Here is an 11,812-nt window from a genome sequence, read left to right as displayed (position 1 = left end):
TGTGCTGCTGCTGCTGCTGCTGCTGCTCCCGCGGGTGATGTTGTTCGTTCTTTTGCGCATGCGCTGTCGTTGCCCTCCGCTCTTTCCACCCCCACCCACCCCCTTCTCTCTCTTTCTCTCTCTCTCTCTCTATTCAGTCCTTCTTTGCTGCAGTGCACCCACTTTTGCTGGTTGCGTGGATTGACGAAAGGGTACAAGCGCGAAGGAACAGCACTGCATAGCTGCATAGCCAGAGAGAAGGGAAGCGGGCAGGTGGGCGGGCGCGAGGAAAAAAGGGGGGAAAAAAAAAGCGTGGGTGTCGGTAACTCGACCTTGCTGACCGGGGGGACGTGAGTGACGCGTCTACCCCGAACACGCAAACGCACGCGCCCGCGCTTTACCTCTCCGTGCGGCTGCGGGAGCTGAGGAGGGGGAGGAGAGATAGATAGTTTGTAGCAGCCGCGACGTGGCGATGGCTTCAGCGGCGGGTACCCACTTTATTCTCGATTTCTCCTTTGAAATCCTTCAGCGCATGCTGGACGAGGAGAGTCTTCTTCTGGGACAGCTGGCCTACGTTGTGGGAGACTTGCACGACCCGATTCTCGACGGCTGTGGTCGAATGAGTGCGTCGGCGCGACCACAGCTTGCCCCTGACAGCCACAGGAACAATAACAACAACAACAACGGGGGTGGTAGCAGCGGCGGCAGGTCGAAGTCGGTTACTATTTTAAGTTTTGCACAGTATTGGGATTTATTTGCCAACATTGCAACCCTGTACGGGGCACAGCGCACCATCGTAGGCAAGTTTGAGAAGGCCGTTAGCTGCAGAACCCACATTCTTGAGCCGCATCAGGTGTGGCTGCAGTCCGACCAGAATGCCGCGAGAGGCACTCCCGTGGGCTTCTCATCCGATAGCAGAGTTGACGAGGAGGTGTGGGGGGCGCACTGCATTCCCGAGGCATTCTGCTCCGCAGCTATGCGGCATTTTATGGCAGAGCACATGATGTACAGCCTACACTACACCCGTAACATTGCCCCGCGTGTGATGGAACTGTGGCGGCTGTGGCGGTGTCGCTTCGACAAGCAGAACAGTGCCCAACTCAGTGCGGAGGAACGCAAGCAGTTGGAGAGTCACATGCGTTTCTTGCGTTTTTTGTGGGATGCCTTTGGCAACGAGGCCGGTGTGCCGAGCGACCCACGCGTGGTGTGTACCCGGCTTCCTGAAACACCTCCTGCGAGTTTATCCCGGCGAGGCGGTGCAACCATCACTAGCAGAAGCGGCAGCTACAGCAAGCCCCCCGCGACCTCCTCGATCTTGCATGAGGCTCCGCCGATCCCGCCAGACTGGCGCGGATTTGAAACTTTGCTCGTCCTTCTTGCCACCCCTCTGTCCTCGCTTCGTCGCTACATGCACGTTGCCCGCTGCATCATCGAGTCCCAGTGCCTTTCTGCTTCCGTGCATCAGCGGCTGCAGACGGAGTTTATTGATGTGGTGGCGCCGCGTGTAGCCGAGGAGCAAAGTCTCGTGTTTGACGAGGTGGCGAGGGAGGATGTCGCCCACATTGTGGAGCTTATTGACGAAGTGGCAGCCGCCACCCCGTCCGGGGTGGGCACAGCGAAGACCCCCCGCATTCGCCCGGATAGGGACGGCAGCCGCACGCTCGTGCACTACGGCCGTCTCGTCAAGCTATTTCGTCGCGGCTGCCATGAACGTCTCGTGTTTCTCTTTAGTGACTGGTTCTGCTACGTAGAGGAGCAGACGAACGGTCGATTGCGGCTGTGTGCCTCCATCCCGCTTGAGGCACTGCGGGTCGTCGATCTTGACGACACTGCCAATGATGTGAACGGGTTCGATATTGTGACGAAGGAGCGGCGTCTCTCGTTCTTTGCGCCGACGCTAGAGCAGAAGCAGCAGTGGGTGAGCGCTCTCCGAATCACCAGTGAGGCGTACAACGTGAAGCTACGGCTACTGGAGGCCTCGCAGCGTCATGACGGCTTCGGGCGACACCAGCGACAACACGCTGCAGGGGGCGTCGCTCTTCACACGCGCGCAACGGCCCCGCCCTTATCGCACAACTCCCGTCTGCGCCGGGACCAGCGAGCAGATCGTGCCCTGCAGCGGCACCCCACAGCTGAGCTCGCCACCACCGCCAAGTATTCTGCGGTGGAATCTTCCGCCGACGCACCGGTGGTGGGGAGTGACGTGGCGAGGAACCCGTGGGCAGATTTGGCGCGGTCGCAGCGCAACAGCTTTGATGTCACACACTGGGCGCAGCAGTCGACCGACACAGTCCACAGGCGTGTTCGTAGCTCCAACCTTCTGCCTTCCTCCTGGCTGCTGGCCTCCCCACACGAGGCGAGCTCCGGCGAGGCGGAGGCCGTGGCGTTGGGCGCGGACCCCAGTAGTGGCAAAACTATGAATACATCCGCTGCTGACGCCGACGCCGCTGCTATCATTGCTACCACTATTACTCTTTCTGCTTCGTCTGCGTCTGCCCGCATGACGGAAGGTGCCGCCACTGTGGCACCGCCCATGGTGTCGGTGCCACTCTTGATCTCGGAACGCTTCCAGGAGGGGAGCTTGTCCTTCTCGTTTAGTGCTGAAAAGTCCAATTCATCCTTTACGGGAAACCTCTCAAGGAACGAGGGAAGAGAGGGAGCAGAGTCGGTGCGTTCGACCTTGCTGTCTGTTATTGCTGCGACCAAGGGCCAGAGAACAGGTTTTACCAGCGAAGACGAGGTGGTGCTGGACTTCAATGACTGAGCGCCCACCGTTTTTGTGGTAGGCTGAGACGCCAAAGGTCCGGTGCAGGTGCAGGTGCGGCTTGTCGCGCTCCTACAGCCCGTCAGCATAGGACGCGGGAAGTGGCATTGGCGCCAATAGTAACGGCCATGGTGGCCACTCCGAAGAGGAAGCGGCGCAGAAGCCGCAGTGAACTTTGAAAACACGAGCAACGGCACCGGCGCGGCGCACGCATAGAGTGAGGCATTGTGTCTGTGAGTCGAGGCCTCTGTGTGGGAGGAGGGGGGGGGGGAGGTATCCACAAACTTCTTCGCCCGTCATGTGTTTCACGTATTATAGTGCTTGCGGTCAGGTGAGATGGGGATTTGATGCGGTGAAAAAAAAAAAAAAGCAGTGCCCCATTCTTCTACCAGGAGCCCATTCTATCTATATACATATTTCTTACTGATTCTACATAAAACTGATCTTGTGGTTTTCTGTTGTTGTGGCTTGTTTGTTTTTCCCATTTTGGTTTCCCTTTTTTGCTGTTGCTGCTGCTGGTGGTGGTGTATGGGCTGGAAGGGTCTTGAACTTTGGAAATTGTTTTTCTGCTTGCATCTCCTTTTTTTTTCTTGTCGTTGCCCCCCCCCCCCCCACCCCCCCACCCCTCCCAACCCCACCCCCTCCCTGCAGCAACGTGGGCCGTATTTTTTCTTCTCCACGCTGCGTCACCTTCCTGCAGGAGCGAGAGGCGGAGACATTGCCAGCGTTACCCGAAGGTGTAGGCAAAGTCCCCACAAGGGTGGGGACCGTCTTCCCTTTTGTGCGTGGGTGTAGGTGTGCGATTGTTTTTCCACGTCTTGTTTGTGGGGCGTGTCTCTGTGCAGCATGACGCCCGAGGCAGTTTTGGCAGGTGTAACGCTGCTCATCATGGCAGTGGCCGTCTTTATTTATATCATCATCATGGGGCCCTCGCGCTACCATCGCGACGGCGTGGTTGGACGCCTGTACCTGCGCCTGATGGACTGCCCGACAGTCTGCTGCGGCTGTTTCTGCAGCATCTTTTTCGGCTGCAGCTACAGGCGCGGGCGACAGAAGTGGACGCGCTGCGTCGACCATACGTTGCGGGAGCGGAACTGGTTTATGGTAGTCTTCTACATTCTGCTGGTGTGGTCCGTGGAGTTTATCTACCTATTCGTGGTCCTTCCAGAGCTGCAGGCAGCGCTGTGGTCAAAAATTGTGTCCTGCGGCCTTGTGATGTTCTCCGAGGGCTCGTACGTCTTGGCCGTGTTTAGCGACCCCGGCATCGTCACCTCACGCGAGGCGGCGGCGGTGCAACGAAACGCCTTTGCGGCGCATGCAAGGACCACAGAGAAAAGGCGGCAAAAACAGCAGGGTGGGGGAGGTGCCACCTGCGTCGGTGGCGAGACCAGTAAGCAGCATGGCGCGAACAAAAATAGTGTGGGTGTTGCGTGGAACCAGGCGCAGTTCTGGCGGAGGCGGGAAGAGGCCGAGGCGCTGCAGAACAGTAAGTACGTCCTGGACGGTATTCTCTACTCTGTGGACGGTAGAAGTGTAGCGGGGAACACTGCCGGCGGACCCTCGCCGAGGGCGGTCACAGCGACGACGACATTTTTCACCGGAATGGAGTGCACCACGTGCCACGTGCCCCGCCCCAGTCGTAGCAAACACTGCCGGTTGTGTAACTTCTGCGTGCGCCGCTACGACCACCATTGTCCGTGGATTAACAACGACGTCGCCGAGGGGACGCATCGCTGGTTTTTACTTTTTATTATGTGCCATGCGGTTTCTTGTTTTTGGGGCGCTTGGGACCTGTACAGCATCATGAAGGCATTTTTGATTCAAAACAACGCGTGGGGGTGGACCCTACGCCTCTACGACGGCCGCCAGTACCCGCTGCGCCTGGACCACTACCTGGCCATCCTTGCGACGCACCAAACTCTCACCGTCTGCCTTTTTTTGTTTTCCGTGCTAATTGGGCTTCTGCTGTGGGTGTTTTGGTGCTATCAGATGTCTTTTGTCTTTGCCAACCTTACGCTGAACGACATGGGGAAGATTGACGACGCCGTTGAGTGTATCGTCTCGCTGCCGTCGCTGGATGCAGTGTACAAAATGGCGCTAGACGTGCGGCATCGTCTGGAGATTGTGGCGGCGCGGCCCCCCCGCAAACTGCGGCAACTTGAGGGGCCCCCGCCGGGTGTTGTGCTGGGGAGCCGTGGCGATAGGTCGTACAGGAAGCGGGTGCGAACGATGCTGTACAGTGACCTCAAGGGCCTCTTTGACCGTGGGCTGTGGGGCAACGTGATGGAGGTGTTTTTCCCCTACAGCGCTGCGGGCTGCCCCCCGCGACGGAGGACGGACAGGCGGTGAAGCGTGAGTAGAGGTGGGTGGTATGGGGAGGAAGAGACGATGAAACGAGGGAGCAGAGGGAGGAGCGTTAAGGCAGGAAGTAAACAGGCAAAATATATATATATATATAACAACGCGACGTTGCGTGTGCGACACTCTGCTAACGGGAAGTAAATGGGGCGTGGATGCAAAGGAGAAGACTGTTGGAGGAAGAGGAATTAACGAGTGTGAGAAAATTATACTGTAATATATATATATATATATATATATATATGGTGCCTCACTTCTGTCAGTTGTTAATGTGAAATGTGTGTGTATAGGGGAAGTCGCCGGTGGGCACGCCGCATATTGATGTCTTCTCGCTATGCTTGACTCACAGGATCGACAGCGCGGCTGCTCTAACTGCTTTCCCATTGGTACACAGACACGGGCCACCTCATCCCATCTTGCATATGTATTTATATATAATACATTCATGTATATTGATGTATAATATTTTTTTCCTCTTTATTGCTTTTTCTGTGTTGCTTCTCTGTTTCCCATCACTTGATACACTTGATGGGTTCGTGTGTGTGTGTGTGTGTGTGTCGTTATGCTGTGTACGTGGAATACAAGGGGTGGACTTCAAAGAGGGAACTTCACCCGAATGGAGACCGTGGGGCTAGCAGAAGAAGCCACCGTGGAGCCGGATGAACCACCCAATGCCCCTACGCCAAGTACGAGGGGTTTTGCCGGTTTGGCGTGTTCTGACAATTGTGCCACTTTCGTTTCTATATCTGATACATATTGCACCAGTTCCCAGCAGCGTGCGACACTGCGTTTCATGACGTTTTTGGACTTTGTAATGCCCGTCGAATTTTTTATGGACCCTTACGTTACAGTGCCTTTTCTTGCGGTGCTTCCGCCACAGCGTGAAAGTGCTGCGTGTGGAGCAAGTCATAGTGTGGCAGGTTCTACCGCTAGGGATGTAGTAAACTCTGCGGAGGCAGCGGGTTTTTCCTTTGGGGTGCCTCCAGAGCGGTTTATCACATGGCATGAGATGTGGAAGACCCTTGTGCTGTGCGGGGTCAAGCGACACCACTGCCAGGACGCGCTGCGAAAGCTGTGGGTGTACCTTCTCCTCCTGTGCTACGGCGGGGCAGCGGGGCGTAACCCGTGCGAGAGGTGGAGGACCTCGCAACTGCCCGGCACGAGCACCGGCTACAACGGCGACGTCGTAGGCGACTTCGCTGTGCTGGTTCGGTATGATGCGTTGGACGACTTCCTGCGCTCTATCCGCTGTCGTGGCGTCATTGACAGGAGCAAAACCGTCCACTTTGCCGAGTTTGCCGCAGCGGTCGCCTCTCCGCCAGGGACGCAGGCGCCTGCACCGCCCGCCAGGTACACGCTTGTGGTCACCAGGCACACCTTCGACCGCTGTATAGCCGGGGTGCTGAGCCGTGAACTCCGCGGGCAACGCCTCACGGTGACGCCACTGCCGCGCTGGAGCGTGGCGCAGGCCATTGTGCAGAATCGCAGGCCACTTGTGGTGTTCTGTGGTGGAACCAGCGGTTGTGGCAAAAGCACGCTTTCTAGCCTTATTACCACGCATCTTTGCCTTCACACGCTGCTCTCCACGGACACAATTCGTCAGTCGCTTCGACGTACGCTGCGACCTGAGAAGTACCCGGAGCTGTTGGTGTCCACCTACGAGGCTCACAGGGCCAAAGGCGGCGGTGGCACTCCCATAGGGACGGGGGCGAGAAGCGAAGAAAAGGAGGTGGACCCGCAGCTTCTTATTGCTGCGTACGAAAAGCAATGTGAGGTGGTGCTTCAGGCTCTGGACGGCTTACTTGAAAAATTCATTGGCCGCAGTCAGGCGGTGGTAGTAGAGGGCGTCCACCTGCTGGCGACGTACATGCAGCGCAAGTCGGTGGAGCTGCGGGCACGTGGTGTGTTGTGTGTGCCGTTCATTGTCTGCATCGCAAAGGAGCAGCAGCACGTGGAGCGGTTTTGCACCCGCGCTAAATGCATGGCGCTCTCCCCAGATCGCAATAAGTATGTCTCGCAGTTTCGCCACATCCGTCTCATCCAGCAACATCTGCTTGAACAGGCGTATGCGCTCAACATGCGCGTTATAAACAACACCAACCTTGATCGGTCGCTGATGGAGGTTCACACGTACCTGCTGGATAGTATCGACCATGGCATGACCACCGCCGTGTGGGATGGACACCGGTCGGTCGCTGTGGACAGAAGCGATGCCACGAAGTCTGCCACCGCGTCTTCGGCAGACACACATGCGAGGGCACCGCTAGAGGAGGCGGTTGTTGCGGAGAAGCCAAGAGGGAGCGGCAACGATGATCCTCAGCCTCACTACCACCACCCTTTTGCGGATCCGAACATCAACGGAAAACGCATGCTTGCCCTGCTGCTCAGGTGGCGCAGTGAAAAGACGAAGCGACGGGCAACCGATGCCGCCGCCGCCGCCGCCACCGGTGATGGTGCTGGTGGTGGTGGGATTCACCTTGCGACGTCATTGCTTGCGTTCGCCAAAAGGGCCCGATCCGCGGAGTCTCTCACCCCTTTTCGCCTGCAGGTGCTTTGCAGCTACTCATGTTTGGGCGACGCGAGTGACGGATTCCCCGCGCAGGGCCGAAGAAACGAGACGACAGGCTTTGACGTATGTGGCTCGAAGAGGGCTGTGTTTGCAGGGGCAGATGCGGGTGCCGAACGATTTCGTTGCCATGGCAGCTCACCCATGTCGTTGCGGCCAGCATTTTCACAGCCGCATTGCGGCTTCTTTCGGAAACGTCCAGAGGAAATCCACCATGCGGTGCCACGCAGAGGTCACCCGTTACGGAGACTCCCTGCAGCCGCATTCTCCACCCCCGCCCCGGTTGGCCGGGGCGGGAAGGTGTTTCGCTCTGCCAGCGCGGATGCTGCTGCTGAGGCCGTTGAAGACAACCGAGCACAGCCGCAAAGCGGTAACCTGGGGAGATCCCCTCCAGGTATGTCAATGCCAGGGTGCAAGTTGCGCGCCGCCACGAGGCATAACAAAAAAAGTGGGGCGGATACACGTGCAGTGAAGGAAAAGGAAGAAGAGCAAGAGGATGGGGGCTGGTGTGAGCTTCCATCTTTGATGGGAAGCTGAGGCGTAATAACAGTAATAACAGTTGCAGCTGCGTCGGTATGTAGGTCCTATGTTTATGCCCACTGAAGAATTGTGGTTAGGGATATGGCTGCATGTAGGTTCAAAAAAAAAAGGAGGAATGAGGAGCTACCCCCCTCCCTCCCTCCACCATGGAAGGAAGCGGTTACAAGGGCCGTCTCTAACCACTTACCTACGCGCATATATAAATGCTTTCGCCTCGCCGACGCGTATGCTGTTGCGTTTTTCTTCTAAAGATGGGAAGAGGTAGATGGTGAGGGTAGTGCGGTTTACTATCTGTTACTTTCTTGTTAGTGTCTCTTTGTTCTGTGGTCTGAGTAATTCCGTTGAGCGGGGAGAGTTAGCCCGCGATACACAGAGATTTCTTTTTTCCCCCCTTGTTGTTGTTGGTTTTTCCAAAAGGAGGGGTGGGGGAACGACAGCTGCGGTGAATGGAGATTCTGGTGCACTTGTAGCTTTGCATCGCTCTCACGGTGTGTCATCTTTCTGCTTGCTTCCTTTGGCTTTGTGAGTGTGTGCTGGGGAGAGGTATCAGTAGCGGTGGACGCAGATGGGGGAGGAGGCGGATGCAGTGGCGGTGGATACGGAGGTCCCTGCACCTCTGCAGAAGAAGCAACGGCAGAATAAGGAGTGGCAGCGCTTGGCAGATGCGCAAACGACACTCGTTCCCCCCCAATACCAGGAGCACAAGCAGTCTTATCATGCAAAGCAGCAGCAATGCGAAAAGGAGTTTGTGGCGCATAAGCGGCAGGTGTTGATGAATCTCTCCAGCAATGCGTGCGACCACAGTCCAAAGGGTGGCGTTGACCGCAAGTGCCTCCCCCTCATGCAGCTCTTGAACACCCATGAGGATTACGTGACGACGAGTAGCTGCTCGGGCCGCATCGCACTCTTCCATAGCGTCGCCATCGCGGAGAACTGTGGGGCTGCAGAGTCGGCGGCGGCAGTGAAGCGAGGCGATAAGGACGCACTGGGGTGGCTGTTGGTCAAACACGAGGCCCTCACGGAGCGCGAGGTCGAGTTCCTTGTGCACGCCCTATGTGACGGCGCTGAGGGCAGCGTTGTAGCAGATGCCGCGGGAGCCGCAGGCAGGCAGCACGAGGAGGGGCAACGCGAGGGTGAGTTGGATGGGGTTTGGGTGCGGGAAGGGGTGCTGCGGGCCTCTTCTCTCCCTGCCTTTGGCCTCGTCGCGCTGAAGATGGAGCCCTTCGTGATGCATGTCGCGTGCCGCACGATGGAGAGCGCGAAGTGGTTGTTGTCTGCCGCCGCAGCCGACGCCGGGTTCCGCAATAGTGGGGTGACGCCGCCTGGGAAAAAAATCATTTGTGGGATTCGCCACGCCGCTGGACTGGGGTTCGACGTCCCTCTCGTGATGGACGGCGTGAACTACGTGATGGGTCAGCACGCCTACGTGCGGCGTCTCTTGCAGATGGCAAACACGAAGATGCACAGCAACGACGTGAGGCTGCGCCGACTGGAAGCCGCGGTTGCCGCCCGCCTTGACAAGAGAGGGGCAACGGAGGGTTAGGAGGAGGAAGGGGTGAAATATTATGCGTAATAACAACGAAAAACGAAGAAAGTGCAGATATATACATACATATACACACGCATGCCTCTCTGTCTCTCTCTCTCTCTGTCGCTTCCTCCTCGTTTTCGCATCTCGCGCCGCGCCCATTGTCTCCTGTTCCTCCCGACTTAATTTGGCTGCACCGGGGTGTTTGTTTGTTTTTGTTTTTAAAAAAAAAATTGTGTAGAACGGAAGTAAAGGAAGAACGCGGGCCCGCCGACCGTGCGGCAAGTATGACCAACAGCAACGACAGCAGGAGCGGCGCGCCCTCGGAGGAGGCGATTGTGCAGCGCTATCAACAACTCCGGCAGGAGTGCCTTTCCCTCGTCTCACGGATTTCAGAGCTAGAGAACGAGCTGCACGAGCACAAGCTTGTGGTGGAGGCCCTACGGCCGCTAAACGGGGACCGCCGCTGTCACCGCCTCATCGGCGGCGCCCTCATCGAGCGCACCGTAGCCGAGGTTTTACCCGAACTCGACGGCAACGTCAACGGCATCCAGGAGGCGGTGGAGCAGCTCAACAAGATCCTTGCAGAGAAGCAGGCCGCGATGGAGGACTACGCCAGAAAGCACGGCGTGACGGTGGCGCAGCAGCATGGGCAGAACCCCGGCGGCGACCAGAGCGGGGAGGCCGCAAAGAAGCCAGAGGACGCAGCGCAACGCGGCGTGCTGGTGTGAGAAAGGCCCTGCTTACCGCCGCTGTGGCCTCCATTCTCTCCCCTTCTCCCACGTCATTCAGTTATCTATCTAGCTTAAGCCATGGGAAGAAGGGGGAGGCAGAGTGGTTGAAGAAAAAAAAAACAAAGAAACAGGAACATATTTATTATATTTTATGCTAACTTTTTCTGCCTGAGGAACGTATTTGTCTGGCAGCTGTTTCTTATTATTATTATTATTTATTTATTTTTTGAGCCGGCAACGAGAACCCAGGAAGCAAACTGCAATGCTGGCTGCTGTGTGCCTGTCGCGTTCTTACCGTCTTTTTTTCCCCCTCATGCTCTTTCTTTCAAATCCTCCTGGTTGCTGTGTGTGTGCGGGAGGGGGAGGGGGGGCGTGAGTCACACATGCAGCATAAGGATGCCGCCGCGGCACCCCCGATGGCTCTGATCCAGTGGTGGTTTGGCAAGACGGAGGAGGAGCGGCAGGGATTTTTGCAGAACCCGATGACGTCGGCGAGGGCGCGTGAGAACATCCCGCTGGTTGAGGCCTACGCGCGGCGGCACTGCTACTTCGTCGCCTGTGAAACAAACTTGGACGTTTGCCCGATGCCGTCCCTGTCGCCTGTGCTGCAAACAACATTGCAGCGGCGCGGGTACGGTGTATGGCTGCCGTGTGTGGCGCACGGCGAGGGAACGTACGGGGGTAGGTACGTCGCAGGAGCGCAGCGAGGGAGGCGATGTGCAGCGGCGCAGCACATCTTTGAGGATATATGTGCACGCACGGCGGTGGCATTGTGTGACTACAGCCTGCGTCCCGGTCCGATACCGACTTTGCCGCTGATGGAAGAAGAAAGATGTTGCGGTCGCGCGGCCCGCGTTATGGTTGAGGCTCTGGTGGAGGCCTCTGTAGCGGCGCGGGATGGGGCGAGTGGCTTGAGTGACGACGAGAGAGAGGGTGGCGGTGTTGCACCGAAGCCTGTTGGCGTGCGACGGGCGGAGGCGCACAGTTGCCTGGGTGTTTGGATGTTGTTGCTTCCACGCGCGGCCGGAGGGGAAGGTGCGGCGGCGTTGTCCACGCTGAGCGTGACGCAAGGCGGAAAACGCCCGCGAAATGCGGATACTAAGTGTGGTTTACAACCCACGTCGCAGCAGCAGCAGTTGCCGCACGACGCACGAGTGAATTGTTGGCAGCTCTTGCGAGAGTGTATAGCTCCCGCAGCAGCAGAAGAGTGGCAGCACGAGAGCAGCGCCGCGAAGGAGGGCGGGGGGGTGGCGGTGATGGTCCCTCACTCGGACCCACGCATCACGATTACGCTGGCGGACATGCGATTTGGCATAGCCAAGGCGTTGAAGAATCGTGTCAGA

At 57.6% G+C, this 11,812-nt stretch overlaps 6 protein-coding genes across 6 annotated transcripts in view, besides 10 other annotated features; all 6 read left to right on the top strand.

Moving 5' to 3' along the window:
* Positions 1-2: 2 nt before the first annotated feature.
* Positions 3-27: a microsatellite.
* Positions 28-104: 77 nt separating this feature from the next.
* Positions 105-131: a microsatellite.
* Positions 132-451: 320 nt separating this feature from the next.
* Positions 452-2,743, top strand: TraAM80_02220 (uncharacterized protein; the record flags this gene model as incomplete). Its single annotated transcript, XM_029379231.1, has 1 exon — positions 452-2,743. One exon carries the CDS (start codon positions 452-454, stop codon positions 2,741-2,743), a length of 2,292 nt encoding a protein of 763 aa, XP_029240913.1.
* Positions 2,744-3,244: 501 nt separating this feature from the next.
* Positions 3,245-3,280: a microsatellite.
* Positions 3,281-3,342: 62 nt separating this feature from the next.
* Positions 3,343-3,389: a sequence feature (G-rich).
* Positions 3,390-3,589: 200 nt separating this feature from the next.
* TraAM80_02219 (putative Zinc finger DHHC domain containing transmembrane protein) lies at positions 3,590-5,092 on the top strand (the record flags this gene model as incomplete). Its single annotated transcript, XM_029379230.1, has 1 exon — positions 3,590-5,092. One exon carries the CDS (start codon positions 3,590-3,592, stop codon positions 5,090-5,092), a length of 1,503 nt encoding a protein of 500 aa, XP_029240912.1.
* A 92-nt stretch (positions 5,093-5,184) lies between these two features.
* Positions 5,185-5,201: a microsatellite.
* A 116-nt stretch (positions 5,202-5,317) lies between these two features.
* Positions 5,318-5,345: a microsatellite.
* Positions 5,346-5,521: 176 nt separating this feature from the next.
* Positions 5,522-5,567: a microsatellite.
* A 70-nt stretch (positions 5,568-5,637) lies between these two features.
* Positions 5,638-5,672: a microsatellite.
* A 45-nt stretch (positions 5,673-5,717) lies between these two features.
* Positions 5,718-8,204, top strand: TraAM80_02218 (uncharacterized protein; the record flags this gene model as incomplete). Its single annotated transcript, XM_029379229.1, has 1 exon — positions 5,718-8,204. The coding sequence occupies one exon, from the start codon at positions 5,718-5,720 to the stop codon at positions 8,202-8,204; it is 2,487 nt and encodes an 828-aa protein (XP_029240911.1).
* A 568-nt stretch (positions 8,205-8,772) lies between these two features.
* Positions 8,773-9,750, top strand: TraAM80_02217 (tRNA wybutosine-synthesizing protein 3; the record flags this gene model as incomplete). The annotated part of the gene is made up of 1 exon (XM_029379228.1): positions 8,773-9,750. One exon carries the CDS (start codon positions 8,773-8,775, stop codon positions 9,748-9,750), a length of 978 nt encoding a protein of 325 aa, XP_029240910.1.
* Positions 9,751-9,835: 85 nt separating this feature from the next.
* Positions 9,836-9,871: a sequence feature (GA-rich).
* Positions 9,872-10,022: 151 nt separating this feature from the next.
* Positions 10,023-10,466, top strand: TraAM80_02216 (prefoldin subunit 2; the record flags this gene model as incomplete). The annotated part of the gene is made up of 1 exon (XM_029379227.1): positions 10,023-10,466. The coding sequence occupies one exon, from the start codon at positions 10,023-10,025 to the stop codon at positions 10,464-10,466; it is 444 nt and encodes a 147-aa protein (XP_029240909.1).
* A 199-nt stretch (positions 10,467-10,665) lies between these two features.
* Positions 10,666-10,696: a microsatellite.
* Positions 10,697-10,852: 156 nt separating this feature from the next.
* Positions 10,853-11,812, top strand: part of TraAM80_02215 (uncharacterized protein) — a gene marked incomplete at both ends in the record, with an annotated part of 1,500 nt that continues 540 nt past the window's right edge. Inside the window, one exon of the mRNA XM_029379226.1 lies at positions 10,853-11,812. This exon is cut by the window's right edge and continues 540 nt beyond it. Coding sequence (XP_029240908.1) covers positions 10,853-11,812 — 960 coding nt within the window.

Source organism: Trypanosoma rangeli (assembly GCF_003719475.1).
Source record: "Trypanosoma rangeli strain AM80 chromosome Unknown Tra_15.4_contig_00049, whole genome shotgun sequence".
Classification (NCBI taxonomy): domain Eukaryota; phylum Euglenozoa; class Kinetoplastea; order Trypanosomatida; family Trypanosomatidae; genus Trypanosoma; species Trypanosoma rangeli.
The sequence above is the reverse complement of the archived record's forward strand: the minus strand, read 5'-3'. Positions and strand labels throughout refer to the sequence as shown.